This window comes from Salmo salar, chromosome 11 (genome assembly GCF_965601325.2).
Source record: "Salmo salar chromosome 11, fSalSal1, whole genome shotgun sequence".
Taxonomy (NCBI): domain Eukaryota; kingdom Metazoa; phylum Chordata; class Actinopteri; order Salmoniformes; family Salmonidae; genus Salmo; species Salmo salar.
In genome coordinates this window covers 106,960,186-106,975,413 of record NC_138301.1, presented here as the reverse complement: position 1 = coordinate 106,975,413, position 15,228 = coordinate 106,960,186, and the positions used below count along the sequence as shown (strand labels likewise).

Below are 15,228 nucleotides of genomic sequence, written 5' to 3'. Positions count from 1 at the left end.
AACACACTGTTCACCTAAACACACTGTTCACCTAAACACACTGTTCACCTAAACACACTGTTCACCTGAACACAGACACACACTGTTCACGTAAACACACTGCTCACTTAAACACACTGTTCACCTAAACACACTGTTCACTTAAACACACTGTTCACCTAAAGACACTGTTCACCTAAACACACTGTTCACCTAAACACACTGTTCACCTAAACACACTGTTCACCTAAACACACTGTTCACCTAAACACACTGTTCAGCTAAACACACTGTTCACTTAAACACACTGTTCACTTAAACACACTGTTCACCTGAACACACTGTTCACTTAAATACACAGACACACACTCTTCACCTAAACACACTGTTCACCTAAACACACTGTTCACCTAAACGCACTGTTCACCTAAACACACTGTTCACCTGAACACAGACACACACTGTTCACCTGAACACACTGCTCACTTAAACACACTGTTCACCTAAACACACTGTTCACCTAATCACACTGTTCACCTAATCACACTGTTCACCTAATCACACTGTTCACCTAAACACACTGTTCACCTAAACACACTGTTCACCTAAACACACTGTTCACCTAAACACACTGTTCACCTAAACACACTGTCCACCTAAACACACAGACACACACTGTTCACTTAAACACACTGTTCACTTAAACACACTGTTCACTTAAACACACTGTTCACCTGAACACACTCTTCACCTAAACACACTGTTCACCTAAACACACTGATCACTTAAACACACTGTTCACTTAAACACACTGTTCACTTAAACACACTGCTCACTTAAACACACTGTTCACTTAAACACACTGCTCACTTAAACACACTGCTCACTTAAACACACTGTTCACCTAAACACACTGTTCACCTGAACACACAGACACACACTGTTCACCTGAACACACTGCTCACTTAAACACAAATACACACACTGTTCACCTGAACACACTGTTCACTTAAACACACTGTTCACCTAAACACACTGTTCACCTAAACACACTGTTCACTTAAACACACTGTTCACCTAAACACACTGTTCACCTAAACACACTCTTCACCTAAACACACTGTTCACCTAAACACACTGTTCACCTAAACACACTGTTCACTTAAACACACTGTTCACCTGAACACACAGACACACAATGTTCACCTAAATACACTCTTCACCTAATCACACTGTTCACCTAAACACACTGTCCATTTAAACACACTGTTCACCTGAACACAATGTTCACTTAAACACACTGTTCACCTGAACACAATGTTCACTTAAACACACTGTTCACTTGAACACACTGTTCACCTAAACACACTGTTCACCTGAACACACAGACACACACTGTTCACTTAAACAGCACTGCTCACCTAAACACACTGTTCACCTAAACACACTGTTCACCTAAACACACTGTTCACCTAAATCATAACTGTTCACTCTAAACAGCACTGTTCACCTAAACACACTGTTCACCTAGAACACACTGTTCACCTAAACATCACTGTTCACCTGAACACAGACACACACTGCTCACTTAAACACACTGTTCACCTAAACACACTGTTCACCTAAACACACTGTTCACCTAATCAAACTGTTCACCTAATCAAACTGTTCACTTAAACACACTGTTCACCTAAACACACTGTTCACCTAAACACACTGTTCACCTAATCAAACTGTTCACCTAATCAAACTGTTCACTTAAACACACTGTTCACCTAAACACACTGTTCACCTAAACACACTGTTCACCTAAACACACTGTTCACCTAAACACACTGTTCACTTAAACACACTGTTCACTTGAACACACTGTTCACCTGAACACACTGTTCACCTGAACACACTGTTCACTTAAATACACAGACACACACTGTTCACCTAAACACACTGTTCACCTAAACACACTGTTCACCTAAACACACTGTTCACCTAAACGCACTGTTCACCTAAACGCACTGTTCACCTAAACACACTGTTCACCTGAACACAGACACACACTGTTCACCTGAACACACTGCTCACTTAAACACACTGCTCACTTAAACACACTGCTCACTTAAACACACTGTTCACCTAATCACACTGTTCACCTAATCACACTGTTCACCTAATCACACTGTTCACTTAAACATACTGTTCACTTAAACATACTGTTCACCTAAACACACTGTTCACCTAATCACACTGTTCACCTAAACACACTGTTCACCTAAACACACTGTTCACCTAAACACACTGTTCACCTAATCACACTGTTCACCTAAACACACTGTTCACCTAAACACACTGTTCACCTGCAGTGGTGTGTATTCATGGATGCCAAGAGAAGCCAGGCTACCCAAATATTTGACCAGTATTTTTTTTCTTTCGCCTCTGTGTTTTCATAATTTTCCATCAATTCACAAGTGGCTGAATCTCACCAGAGAAATAATCAGAGAAATCATCAGAGAAATCACCAGAGAAATCACCAGAGAAATCACCAGAGAAATCACCAGAGAAATCATCAGAGCGAGGGAAACAGCGCCCCTCTGTCTCAGTATGTGTAGCCCATGTATCTGATGCTGTCTGGATCAAAAGAGTATAACATGTTGCCGCCGTGGCATTTGATTGATTGATGCCAGCAAGCGTTTGGCCTCCCTTGATAAGAAAATTATAAAGAATTAGCCAATCAGCGTTGAGCTGAGCTGTCCTGGTTGTCCTGGCTTAATTTTCTGTACAGGCCAATGATTCTGATGCCGATTCTGATGCCGATTCTGATCCAACCATAAATTAATATATTGTGCCACTGTCCTGAGACGATTGAAGTTCAATATGTAGCCTAGATGTAGCTTAGTAGGCTCACATTAACTAGCTAGGTAACTTAGCTGGTTCATTGTTGCCCATGCAAGTAAGTCAGGCTAGCAAGCATTTTAGCTAGGTAGCCTATGACAACAAAAACTAAACGTGTACTGTATGACAGAGCCATAGAACATTTTGCCAACATGAAAGAGAGGAGGATGGTATTGGCTTTCAACTAGTTTACAAGCAGGGTGAGTCAACATTTTTTGTTTTAATTGTGCACGCACGCACACACACACACACACACACACACACACACACACACACACACACACACACACACACACACACACACACACACACACACACTGCTCCTGTTGACTTGCGGTAACACCGTCGTTCTAAATTACTAGTTGTTTAGTAGACTGTGGAAAACATTAACTTGCTTGACCATACTGCATGTGATATACGTAACTGTTTGTATGCAATATTTGCTTTGTGGACTTCACTGGACAGATGATGCTCTCTGGTTTTTGACACAAACCAATGACACAAACCAATGTGTAGTTGAATTTATTCACCACTGTTTGACTGTCTTTTTGCCTTATTGTATATTACAGTGACATATGAACGAATGGGTTATCGAGCAAACAACGCAATTATCACAAAATAGGTTGTAATACGGCTTTTTTACTGGCTTGGCTTCCACAGTGATTTTACCCTCGCACAACTACTGGTCACTTGAAAATACCGTTCACCTGAATACACTGTTCACCTAAACCCACAGACACACACTGTTCACCTAAACCCACAGACACACAGTGTTCACCTAAACCCACAGACACACACTGTTCACCTGAATACAGACACACACTGTTCACCTGAATGCACTGTTCACCTAAGCCCACAGACACACACTGTTCACCTAAACACACAGACACACACTGTTCCCCTAAACACAGTCACACACTGTTCCCCTAAACACAGACACACACTGTTCACCTGAATACACAGACACACACTGTTCACCTGAATACAGACACACACTGTTCACCTGAATACAGACACACACTGTTCACCTAAACACAGACACACACTGTTCACCTGAATACACAGACACACTGTTCCCCTAAACCCAGACACACACTGTTCACTAAAACCCAGACACACACTGTTCACCTGAATACACAGACACACACTGTTCACTAAAACCCAGACACACACTGTTCACTAAAACCCAGACACACACTGTTCACCTGAATACACAGACATACACTGTTCACCTGAATACACAGACACACACTGTTCACCTGAATACACAGACACACACTGTTCACCTGAATACACAGACACACACTGTTCACCTGAATACACAGACACACACTGTTCACCTGAATACAGACACACACTGTTCACCTGAATACACAGACACACACTGTTCACCTGAATACACAGACACACACTGTTCACCTGAATACAGACACACACTGTTCACCTGAATACACAGACACACACTGTTCACTAAAACACAGACACACACTGTTCACCTGAATACACAGACACACACTGTTCACCTAAACACAGACACACACTGTTCACCTGAATACACAGACACACACTGTTCACCTAAACACAGACACACACTGTTCCCCTAAACACAGACACACACTGTTCACCTAAACACAGACACACACTGTTCACCTGAATACACAGACACACACTGTTCACCTGAATACACAGACACACACTGTTCACCTGAATACACAGACACACACTGTTCACCTGAATACACAGACATACACTGTTCACCTGAATACACAGACACACACTGTTCACCTGAATACACAGACACACACTGTTCACCTGAATACAGACACACACTGTTCACCTGAATACACAGACACACACTGTTCACCTGAATACACAGACACACACTGTTCACCTGAATACACAGACACACACTGTTCACCTGAATACACAGACACACACTGTTCATCTGAATGCACAGACACTCGCTGCTACACATGTTTCTAACCTGTACATCAGAGATGTTTCTAACCTGTACATCAGAGATGTTTGTGACCTGTACATCAGAGATGTTTGCGACCTGTACATCAGAGATGTTTCTGACCTGTACATCAGAGATGTTTGTGACCTGTACATCAGAGATGTTTCTGACCTGTACATCAGAGATGTTTCCCGTCCGGGGGCCCTGTACATAAGAGATGTTTGTGACCTGTACATCAGAGATGTTTGTGACCTATACATCAGAGATGTTTGTGACCTGTACATCAGATATGTTTGTGACCTGTACATCAGAGATGTTTGTGACCTGTACATCAGAGATGTTTGTGACCTGTACATCAGAGATGTTTGTGACCTGTACATCAGAGATGTTTCTGACCTGTACATCAGAGATGTTTGTGACCTGTACAACAGAGATGTTTGTGACCTGTACATCCGAGATGTTTGTGACCTGTACATCCGAGATGTTTCTAACCTGTACATCAGAGATGTTTGTAACCTGTACATCAGAGATGTTTCTAACCTGTACATCAGAGATGTTTGTAACCTGTACATCAGAGATGTTTCTAACCTGTACATCAGAGATGCAGTAAAATAGCTCCTGGTGTGCTGACAGGCATCTATAAAGCTTCTGAAGCTATAAAGATTTTGAAGCTATTCTACATGACTGGGAAGGATTTGAAGCTATTCTACATGACTGATATGGTGTCATGGCTCGTTGGGAAGGTTTTGAAGCTATTCTACATGACTGATATGATGTCATTGCTCGTTGGGAAGGTTTTGAAGCTATTCTACATGACTGATATGGTGTCATGGCTCGTTGGGAAGGTTTTGAATATATTCTACATGACTGATATGATGTCATGGCTCATTGGGAAGGTTTTGAAGCTATTCTACATGACTGATATGATGTCATGGCTCGTTGGGACATGCAGCAGTGGACCAGGCTCCATTTGGCAGGGACACCTACAATATAGCTTCTGCATTGAGTCCATATTGAGTCTAACCCCACACTCAGCTGCAGTTGCTCCATGTTCCAAGAGATGGCAGTAGTGCCACACAGTGCAGGCAGCAGCAGCAGCAGCAGTGCTGAGGTTAAATAACTTGCCCATCTCACACATTTATTACGATATTAATGAAAGTAATCTTAGGCTGTGAAAAATAAAACTGTAATTTATCTAGGCTCTTAATGCACCTAAGCTACTGAAGTAGACAAAATGTGTTGGCGTGTCTAAGTGTTCCTCTACTATGTGTGTGTGTGTGTGTGTGTGTGTGTGTGTGTGTGTGTGTGTGTGTGTGTGTGTGTGTGTGTGTGTGTGTGTGTGTGTGTGTGTGTGTGTGTGTGTGTGTGTGTGTGTGTGTGTGTGTGTGTGTGTGTGTGTGTGTGGACTGACCGCCAGTATCTTATCCCCTATCTGCAGCCGCTGGTCCTTGTGAGCAGCTCCACCCTCGATGATCTTAGTGACATAGATGCTGTTGTCTCCTGGAATGTGCTGGTTACCCACTCCTCCAGCAATGCTGAAACCTAAACCTAGGGACAGGATAAGGCAGAGAGAGCGAGAGAGAGAGCGAGAGAGAGAGAGAGTGAGAAAGAGACAGGAACAGAGAGAGAGAGAGCGAAAGAGAGAGAGACAGAAACAGAGAGAGGGGAGAGGGGGAGAAAGAGAGAAAGAGAGAGAGAGAAACAGAAACAGAGAGAGAGCGAGAGAGAGAGAGGGAGACAAAAAGAGAAGAGAGAAAGAGAGAGAGAGAGAGAGAGAGAGAGAGAGAGAGAGAGAGAGAGAGAGAGCGAGCAAGAGAGAAACAGAGAGAGGGAGAGAAAGAGAAGGAGAGTGAGAGAGCATGTGAGAGAGAGACGGAGGTAGGAAGAAAGATGTAAGATAATGCAAATGTAAATAATAACTGACAGATACACAAATATGTAAGCATACAAACAAACAGAAACCTAAACTGAGCTGTACCTTTGGGCCCTTTGATGAGTTTGATCTCTGTAACTTTCTCTGCGGCTGGTTTCCTGCGCAGCACGTAGAGGCGGACGATGGCTCCTGCCTCCTTCAGAGCCTCTACAGCCAGACTGTGGGTCACCTCCCTCACATCAACATCATTCACAAACAGGATACTGTCATTCACACTGAGAGAGAGAGAGAGAGAGAGAGGTGTACTGTTAGTGACGGGTCTGACACACAGAATAATACCCCAAAACAATGTCCCTCCTCCTCTGATATCTCTCCTATTATCTCCTCTGTTTGAGATGGCCCTGTGCACCATCATCTCTGTTACAGCATACTCTCTTGGCCCCATCCTCCTGCCCTGTGGCACATGACCTACTGCAGCTGGGCTGGCCTTCACTTTATCACTCTAACTACCCAGAGAGAGGAGCAGTCAGAGTCAGTCAGCCAGTCAGGCAGTCAGTCAGACCCTTACAAAAAACAAGTCAGATTTGCAGTTTCACATGTGAAATCACATTTTCTCATGTGAAATATATGTGAGGAGAATAACATGTTTTCACCTCACGTGAAAAACATTCACATGTGAATATCACATTTGCAGCCAATTTCATATGTGAAAAACTTCCACATGTAAAAGTGAGATTTTCACGTGAAAGTTTTTCACATGTAAAACAGCAAATTAGATTTGTAAATGTGATTGTTTTTTCACAGATGAACTTGAAATTCCACATGTGAAAGTGAAAATCAGATTTGCGGTTTTACATGTAAGAAAACTACAACTGTGAAAATCTCACTTTCACATGTAGAATTGCAGATTCACATGTGGGGTTGAAATAATGGCATTCTACTCACATGTGAAAATATGGTGTTAACATGTTTCAGTAGCAATGTTTCTAACGGTGGAATTAGTGTGACCACATCTAAGATGCCCCAATGCAGGAAAATTGAACTATTTTGCGAGACATTCGTGGAACATTGGACAAAATAAAAGAAATTGGTCAGGTTAATGGATCACGTTCCAATGTTGGCATAATTCTGCAGACCAAAAAATAATGACATTGAAAGCAGAACAAAATATTGCAAAGAAATAATTTTGAAATGCGAGAACAAATGAACTGCAAATTGACTTTTTTTTTCTTCAGTGAAAACTTTTTTATTATAACGCGATAAAAAAATAACACCTCCCTCTTTCCTGAATTGTCCCTGTCTTTGGTTGTGACCCTGGTTATGTGACCCTGGCTACGTGACCCTGGCTACGTGACCCTGGCTACGTGACCCTGGCTACGTGACCCTGGCTACGTGACCCTGGTTACGTGACCCTGGCTACGTGACCCTGGTTACGTGACCCTGGCTACGTGACCCTGGCTACGTGACCCTGGTTACGTGACCCTGGCTACGTGACCCTGGCTACGTGACCCTGGCTACGTGACCCTGGCTACGTGACCCTGGTTACGTGACCCTGGCTACGTGACCCTGGTTACGTGACCCTGGCTACGTGACCCTGGCTACGTGACCCTGGCTACGTGACCCTGACCCTTTCTACTTGCAAGTTTTGGCACATTCCTTCCAGCGACTTAGCGCCCTGCATCCCACGGCTGGTTTGTGTCTGAAGCTAAGCAGAGTCAGTCCTGGTTGCTTCCTGGATTGTAGAACATATGTATCTGGAAGTGGTGTAAAATAAACATGTGAAGACAAAGTTTCAAACGTGGGGAATTTACATGTCCGACTCTTGAAAAAACATGTTGTTTAAATATTTATTTTTTCAGTCAGCCAGTCAGTCAGCCAGCGAGTCAGTCAGTGAGTCAGCCAGTCAGTCAGCCAGTCAGTGAGTCAGTCAGTCAGTCAGCCAGTTAGTCAGTCAGTCAGCCAGTTAGTCAGTGAGTCAGTCAGTCAGTCAGTCCACCAGCCCTATGGATCAGTCAGTCAGTCAGTCAGTCCACCAGCAGTATGGCTCAGTCAGTCAGTCAGTCAGTCAGTCAGTCAGTCAACCAGCCCTATGGATCAGTCAGTCAGTCAGCCAGTCCAACAGCCTTATGGATCAGTCAGTCAGTCAGTCAGTCAGTCAGTCAGTCAGTCAGTCAGTCAGTCAGTCAGTCAGTCAGTCCACCAGCCCTATGGATCAGTCAGTCAGTCAGCCAGTCCACCAGCCCTATGGATCAGTCAGTCAGTCAGCCAGTCAGTCAGCCAGTCCACCAGCCCTATGGATCAGTCAGTCAGTCAGCCAGTCCACCAGCCCTATGGATCAGTCAGTCAGTCAGCCAGTCCACCAGCCCTATGGATCAGTCAGTCAGTCAGCCAGTCCACCAGCCCTATGGATCAGTCAGTCAGTCAGCCAGTCCACCAGCCCTATGGATCAGTCAGTCAGCCAGTCCACCAGCCCTATGGATCAGTCAGTCAGTCAGCCAGTCCACCAGCCCTATGGATCAGTCAGTCAGTCAGCCCTATGGATCAGTCAGTCAGTCAGCCAGTCCACCAGCCCTATGGATCAGTCAGTCAGTCAGCCAGTCCACCAGCCCTATGGATCAGTCAGTCAGTCAGCCAGTCCACCAGCCCTATGGATCAGTCAGTCAGTCAGCCAGTCCACCAGCCCTATGGATCAGTCAGTCAGTCAGCCAGTCCACCAGCCCTATGGATCAGTCAGTCAGTCAGCCAGTCCACCAGCCCTACGGCTCAGCGTCAGCTCATTTTGAGGTCCTCAGAGTATGTTGATACATAGCAGACAAGGCTTTTCAAGCACCATAATGTGATGCACATTTTTCAAAACCTTGGTGCTCATTAATATTCAGGACCTGACATTGTTATGACCTTGTCCATTACGTCATCTGTTCCTTAAGTTACATTCTGACACCCGCCTTTGCATAATCACCCACCATGAAAACACTGCTTTTTAAATACCATCTTGCTTCATTCGAGGAACACACTAAATTTACACTGCTAAATATTTATTTTAGAGGAATATTTCAGCACATTTTAGTGACTCTCAAACTGTCTTTTGTTACATTCAAAGCTACAGAATTTTCTATAACATTCAGAGAAATATCAAATGTATGAGCAACGATAAGCGTGATTTGGATGGAGGTAGTCCAGCCAGCCATGTGTGATGTGGTAGACGTGTAATATTCATCCCCTCTGATACCTTTTACAATCCCAAATGTGCCCTTTAAATGCCATGTTCAATTCCTTCAGTAATGGACAGGCCTGTGAGGGAGAGAGTGGGAGTCTGGACCAGCCCCTAGTCCAGGGCTGACACAGAGATGGATGGTGGAGTGTGGTACAGTACTGAGGGTCTGGGTAGGGTGAAGACGAGGGAACAGAGGGATGGGGGGTCAGGCTGGTACTTCTCCCTCGTAGACCCAGCTGGCTCTGACATCAGTAGCCTACATCACTGGTGTACCTCTGAGTTGTGGGTTTGTTTGTGTCTGTGTGCATTTTCATATGTAAGCTTGAGGCTGTTAATATTCACGTGTGTACACACCAGTGTGCCTGTGGATGTGTGAATGTATGTACACTGAGAGTCAAGGTTGGGATTGACAACTTGAGGGGGGTGAAGAGGTGGGGATGTTAGCTGCGTTAGGTACAGTAGTTAGTTAGTGGCGTACCTCAGCCGTCCGTCCTGGGCCGCAGCTCCTCCAGGGATGATCTTGGTGATGAAGATGCTGGGGTCATCACCAACATGAGGGTTATCTGTCCCCCCAGCTATACTGAAGCCCAGGCCTGAGTTCCCCTGAACACACACCATAACGCACAGTAATAAACCTGCTGACTATTACAGAGCAAACTGTACCAGATGACATACATTTTAATGTGGCTGTCCCTGATTGGTTGTGGGATGATGATATTAATGCTTTGACACCATGTTGGCACCATTCCAGTTCTCTGTTGAAAAGACACTCACTCTCTCCAGTGTAATCTCTTCATACTCAATTTCCCCCTCTGTCCCGTTGACCTGCGAGGAAGACACAGTGCCAGCACACTTTCAGTGAGTGATGATAAAGTCTATGAGGAGAACAACAAATCAAATTGTATTGGTCACATACACATGGTTAGCAGATGTTAATGTGAGTGTAGCGAAATGCTTGTGTTTCTAGTTCCGACAGTGCAGTAATATCTAACAAGTAATCTAACAATTCCCCAATAACTACCTAATACACATAAATCTAAAGGGGTGAATGAGAATATATATAAGTATATAAGTATATGGATGAGCGATGGCCGAGTGGCATAGGCAAGGTGCAGTAGATGGTATAAAATACAGTATATACAGTACATGTGATATGAGTAATGTAAGATATGTAAACATTATTAAAGTGGCATTATTTAACATATTATGGGATGTGGACTGTGAAGGATGATGCAGTAAATAACGCAGTACAGTGGGAGTATGATCCTTACGTAGGGGGAGCCATCAAGTGTGTCAGTGTTCACCACCACTGGAGGAGAATTTCCCTGGAAAGGGAGAGAGAGAGAGAGAGAGAGAGAGAGAGAGAGAGAGAGAGAGAGAGAGAGAGAGAGAGAGAGAGAGAGAGAGAGAGGGAGAGAGAGAGAGAGGAGAGAGAGAGAGGGAGGGAGGGAGAGAGAGAGAGGGAGGGAGAGAGAGAGAGGAGAGAAAATGTTAGCCCACACGCGCACTCACTATGCGCACACACACACACACACACTCACTACGCACACACACACACACACACACACACACACACTCACTACGCACACACACACTCTAAATATTTAGGGCCACGGCCTTGTGGCAGATACAATATTTTTCTGTCCAGTGTTTGAGTGATTCCTCAGGGTAAGCAGGCATGGAGTCAGTCTGCCCTGCTCAGACTGTGGAGCCTCTCCCCCTGCCTTACACACTGACTGCTCCACACCCCAGGCACAAGGCCCCAGCCACACAAGGCCCCAGGCACACAAGGCCCCAGGCACAAGGCCCCAGGCACAAGGCCCCAGGCACAAGGCCCCTGACATTGCATCTCTTTCCTGTGAGTCAACGTTATCTAGCAAAGCCCTGGGTCAGTGTCACATTGACAACATTCTGTGACATGCTTCTATGAATACATTTAGGGTTTGTAGTCGTTTCATAACACCATCATGAAAGGCAACATCGAGGCCACATCTAACAGAGATGCTAGCTTTCAAGGCAATCCGTGTGGTTCTCTCGCTCCAAGTTCTACAAAGCCTCCGGATGCATGCTGTATCACTGATGACCTGTGAGCAGTGCAGACCAGACCAGACCAGTCCAGACCAGTCCAGTCCAGACCAGTCCAGACCAGTGCAGACCAGTCCAGACCAGTCCAGACCAGAAAGCTGAGACCAATGGGCAGGACATCTATTTCTCAACAGACTAGATGTCATTAATCAGGGAGCTGCTAATTTTTTAAATTTTTATATCACCTTTATTTAACCAGGTAAGCTAGTTGAGAACAAGTTCTCATTTACAACTGCAACCTGGCCAAGTTAAAGCAGTTTGACACATACAACAACACAGCATTTGACAAGACAACAAGTCAATGACATGCCAGGCCTACTGGCATTAGGATGGTTTAGGCTCATCCTGTACAGGGACTACACTCTGTCTGGTGGGATTTTTACTTCCATCACTCTCTCTCTCTTTTGAACTCCCTTCATCCCTTTCAGCCCTCTCCCATTCACTGCTTCTCTCTCCAAAATATGACTGTTGCATCTCCCCATCTGATATCAGAAGAGAGTCTCTCTCTCTCTCTCTCTCTCTCTCTCTCTCTCTCTCTCTCTCTCTCTCTCTCTCTCTCTCTCTCTCTCTCTCTCTCTCTCTCTCTCTCATTAGCATGAGGGAGACACAGTGCATCCAAAGTGCTTACAGAGCAGCAAACAGCAGCGGCATGAAACCAGCCTGCCGACCTTCACACAACCGACGGCCCGCAGAGAGATACACAGACACTCTCTCTCACACAACCCCCACACAGACAATCACACTGTTCCAATGAGTCCCAGATATATCGCATATCTCGATAATTCCATCTCCATCCCTTAAGTTTGGACTCTATCCAACCATTCCTCTTTCTCCATGCTGCTATTACAGCACATACTGCATCTACTGAAATGTCACATGTTCTCTCTGTACAGACAGTTTGTATTCATCGTTGGCCAATTTGTCCCAAACTATTCTCTGGAGGTTTGGCCCACTCCATCCCTCGCTCCTGTCCTGACCACTGCTACCATGGCTACAGAATACAGTAGCATCAGCCACTGGAGCCTCTGAGGCTCGGAGGAAAGCTTGTCTCCATGGTAACCTGGATGTTCATTCCGATGGTCTAAAGTTCTAGCTATAGAACATCATAGTAAATACTACAGGGGAGGAGAAATCCTTTCCACTACGTCTATTATGTAATCTGAAGCATCAACCCGCTCTTAACTCTTAACACTGACAGCTCCATTTGGGCTGTACATTAAAACTGTCTGGCATTTCATGTACAGTTCTCTGTACTTTCCAGAAATATTCCTATGGGATTCCTTTAGGATTAGCATTATTAGAAGGAACTGCTTAGAGGGGCTTATTGCTTCCTATGCTGTAACTATAGGGTGAGATACAGTAATATGCTATGATGCAGAGAATATGCAATGCAATCATGAAAAGACAGAGGGAGAGAGGCACTTGAGATCAGATCAAGAAATATGCTCATTATCTCTGTCATCTTACATCTATATTGTCGCCATTTAGCAGACGCTCTTATCCAGAGTGACTTACACGAGCAATTAGGGGTAATTGCCTTGCTCAAGGACACATGGACAGATTTTTCACCTAGTTGGCTTGGGGATTCAGACCAGCGACCTTTCGGTTACTGGCCCAACGCTCTTAACTGCTAGGCTACCTGCTGCTCTACATCTCTAGAGAAGAAGTCTTCCTTCCATCTCCATTTGGTGCATGGTCATCTATCTGTAAGGTGATGAGGCATTCAGCAGAGACACACAGTTTTACTAACGGAGCAGAGGACGCCTGAGGGATGATGTCATCTTCACCTGGACATAAGCCAGAAACCCCATTTCAATTCCTTATTGGATACTGTAGCACACTCGTTCTGTCCTCTCTCTATTTCTCTCTCTCTCTCTCTCTCTTCATTCACTTACCTAAAGACAGAACATCTGTCCCAACATAAAAGTTGAACTTCTCTCTGCAGCCCCTCCTCCCCCTCTCCCTCCCATACGCCCGGACAGACTCATTAATGCAGCTTGTTAGGCTCTTAATTAATTGCTGTTGGAAAGAGAGAGGAGACAGAGAGAGGAAAGAGAGAGAGAGGAAAGAGAGAGGAAAAGAGTGAGAAAGAGGGGAATGCGAGAGAGGAGAAAGAGAGAGAGAGGAGAGAGAGGTATAGAGAGAGAGAGAGGAGAGAGGAGAAAGATAGAGGAAAGAGAGAGAGAGGAAAGAGAGAGGAAACAGAGAGAGAAAGAGAGGAATGCGAGAGAGGAGAAAGAAACAGAGAGAGAGGAGAGAGAAGAAAGGAGAGAGGAGAGAGAGAGGAGAGAGAGGAGAAAGAGAAGAGGAGACAGAGAGGAGACAGAGAGAGGAAAGAGGAGAGAGAGAGCGGGTGAGAGAGAGGAGAGAGAGTGAGAAAGAGACAGAAACGGAGAGAGAGTGAGAGAGAGAGAGAGAGAGGAAAGAGAGGAGCGAGAGGAAAGAGAGGGCGAGAGAGGAAAGAGAGGGCGAGAGAGAGGAGAGAGTAGAAAGAGAGGAAAGAGAGAGGAGAAAGAGAGAGGAGAGAGAGAGAGAGAGGAAAGAGAGAGAAACAGCGCGAGAAAGAGGGGAATGCGAGAGAGGAGAACGAGAGAGAGAGGAGAGAGAGAGGAGAGAGGAGAAAGATAGAGGAAAGAGAGAGAGAGGAAAGAGAGGAAACAGAGAGAGAAAGAGGAATACGAGAGAGGAGAAAGAAACAGAAAGAGAGGAGAGAGAAGAGGAGAGAGGAGAGAGAGGAGAGAGAGAGGAGAGAGAAGAGAGGAGAGAGAGGAACAGAGAGAGAAAGAGGAATGCGAGAGAGGAGAAAGAAACAGAAAGAGAGGAGAGAGAAGAGGAGAGAGGAGAGAGAGGAGAGAGAGAGGAGAGAGAAGAGAGGAGAGAGAGGAGAGAGTAGAAAGAGAGAGAGATAGGAGAGAGAGAGAGAGAGAGAGAGAGAGAGAGAGAGAGCGAGAGAGCGAGAGAGCGAGAGAGAGGAGAGAGGAGAGAGAGAGGAGAGAGAGAGAGAGTGAGAAAGAACAGAAACAGAGAGAGAGAGAGAGAGAGAGAGAGAGAGCGAGAGAGCGAGAGAGCGAGAGAAAGAGAGAGAGCGAGAGAGAGAGAGAGAGAGAGAGAGAGAGAGAGAGAGAGGAGGGCAGCAATGACAATAACCAGGAAGGCTCATATCTCATAGCAGACAGATACATTGAGAACATATTGGAGTGTAGGTGTTATAAAGCCTCTCCCTTATCTCTG

The 15,228-nt window shown here is 45.0% G+C and overlaps 1 protein-coding gene across 4 annotated transcripts in view; it reads right to left on the bottom strand.

The window, feature by feature from the left end:
- dlg4a (discs, large homolog 4a (Drosophila)) overlaps positions 1–15,228 on the bottom strand; it is a 143,710-nt gene that overhangs the window by 23,139 nt on the left and 105,343 nt on the right. For all 4 annotated transcript variants that reach the window (XM_014128989.3, XM_082958244.1, XM_082958245.1 and 1 more), the window contains 5 exons: positions 11,184–11,237; positions 10,687–10,737; positions 10,391–10,515; positions 6,804–6,973; positions 6,237–6,373 (listed from right to left, as the gene is read on the bottom strand). In XM_014128989.3, the coding sequence (XP_013984464.1) occupies positions 6,237–6,373; positions 6,804–6,973; positions 10,391–10,515; positions 10,687–10,737; positions 11,184–11,237 (537 nt within the window). The remainder of the gene's footprint in view (positions 1–6,236; positions 6,374–6,803; positions 6,974–10,390; positions 10,516–10,686; positions 10,738–11,183; positions 11,238–15,228) is intronic.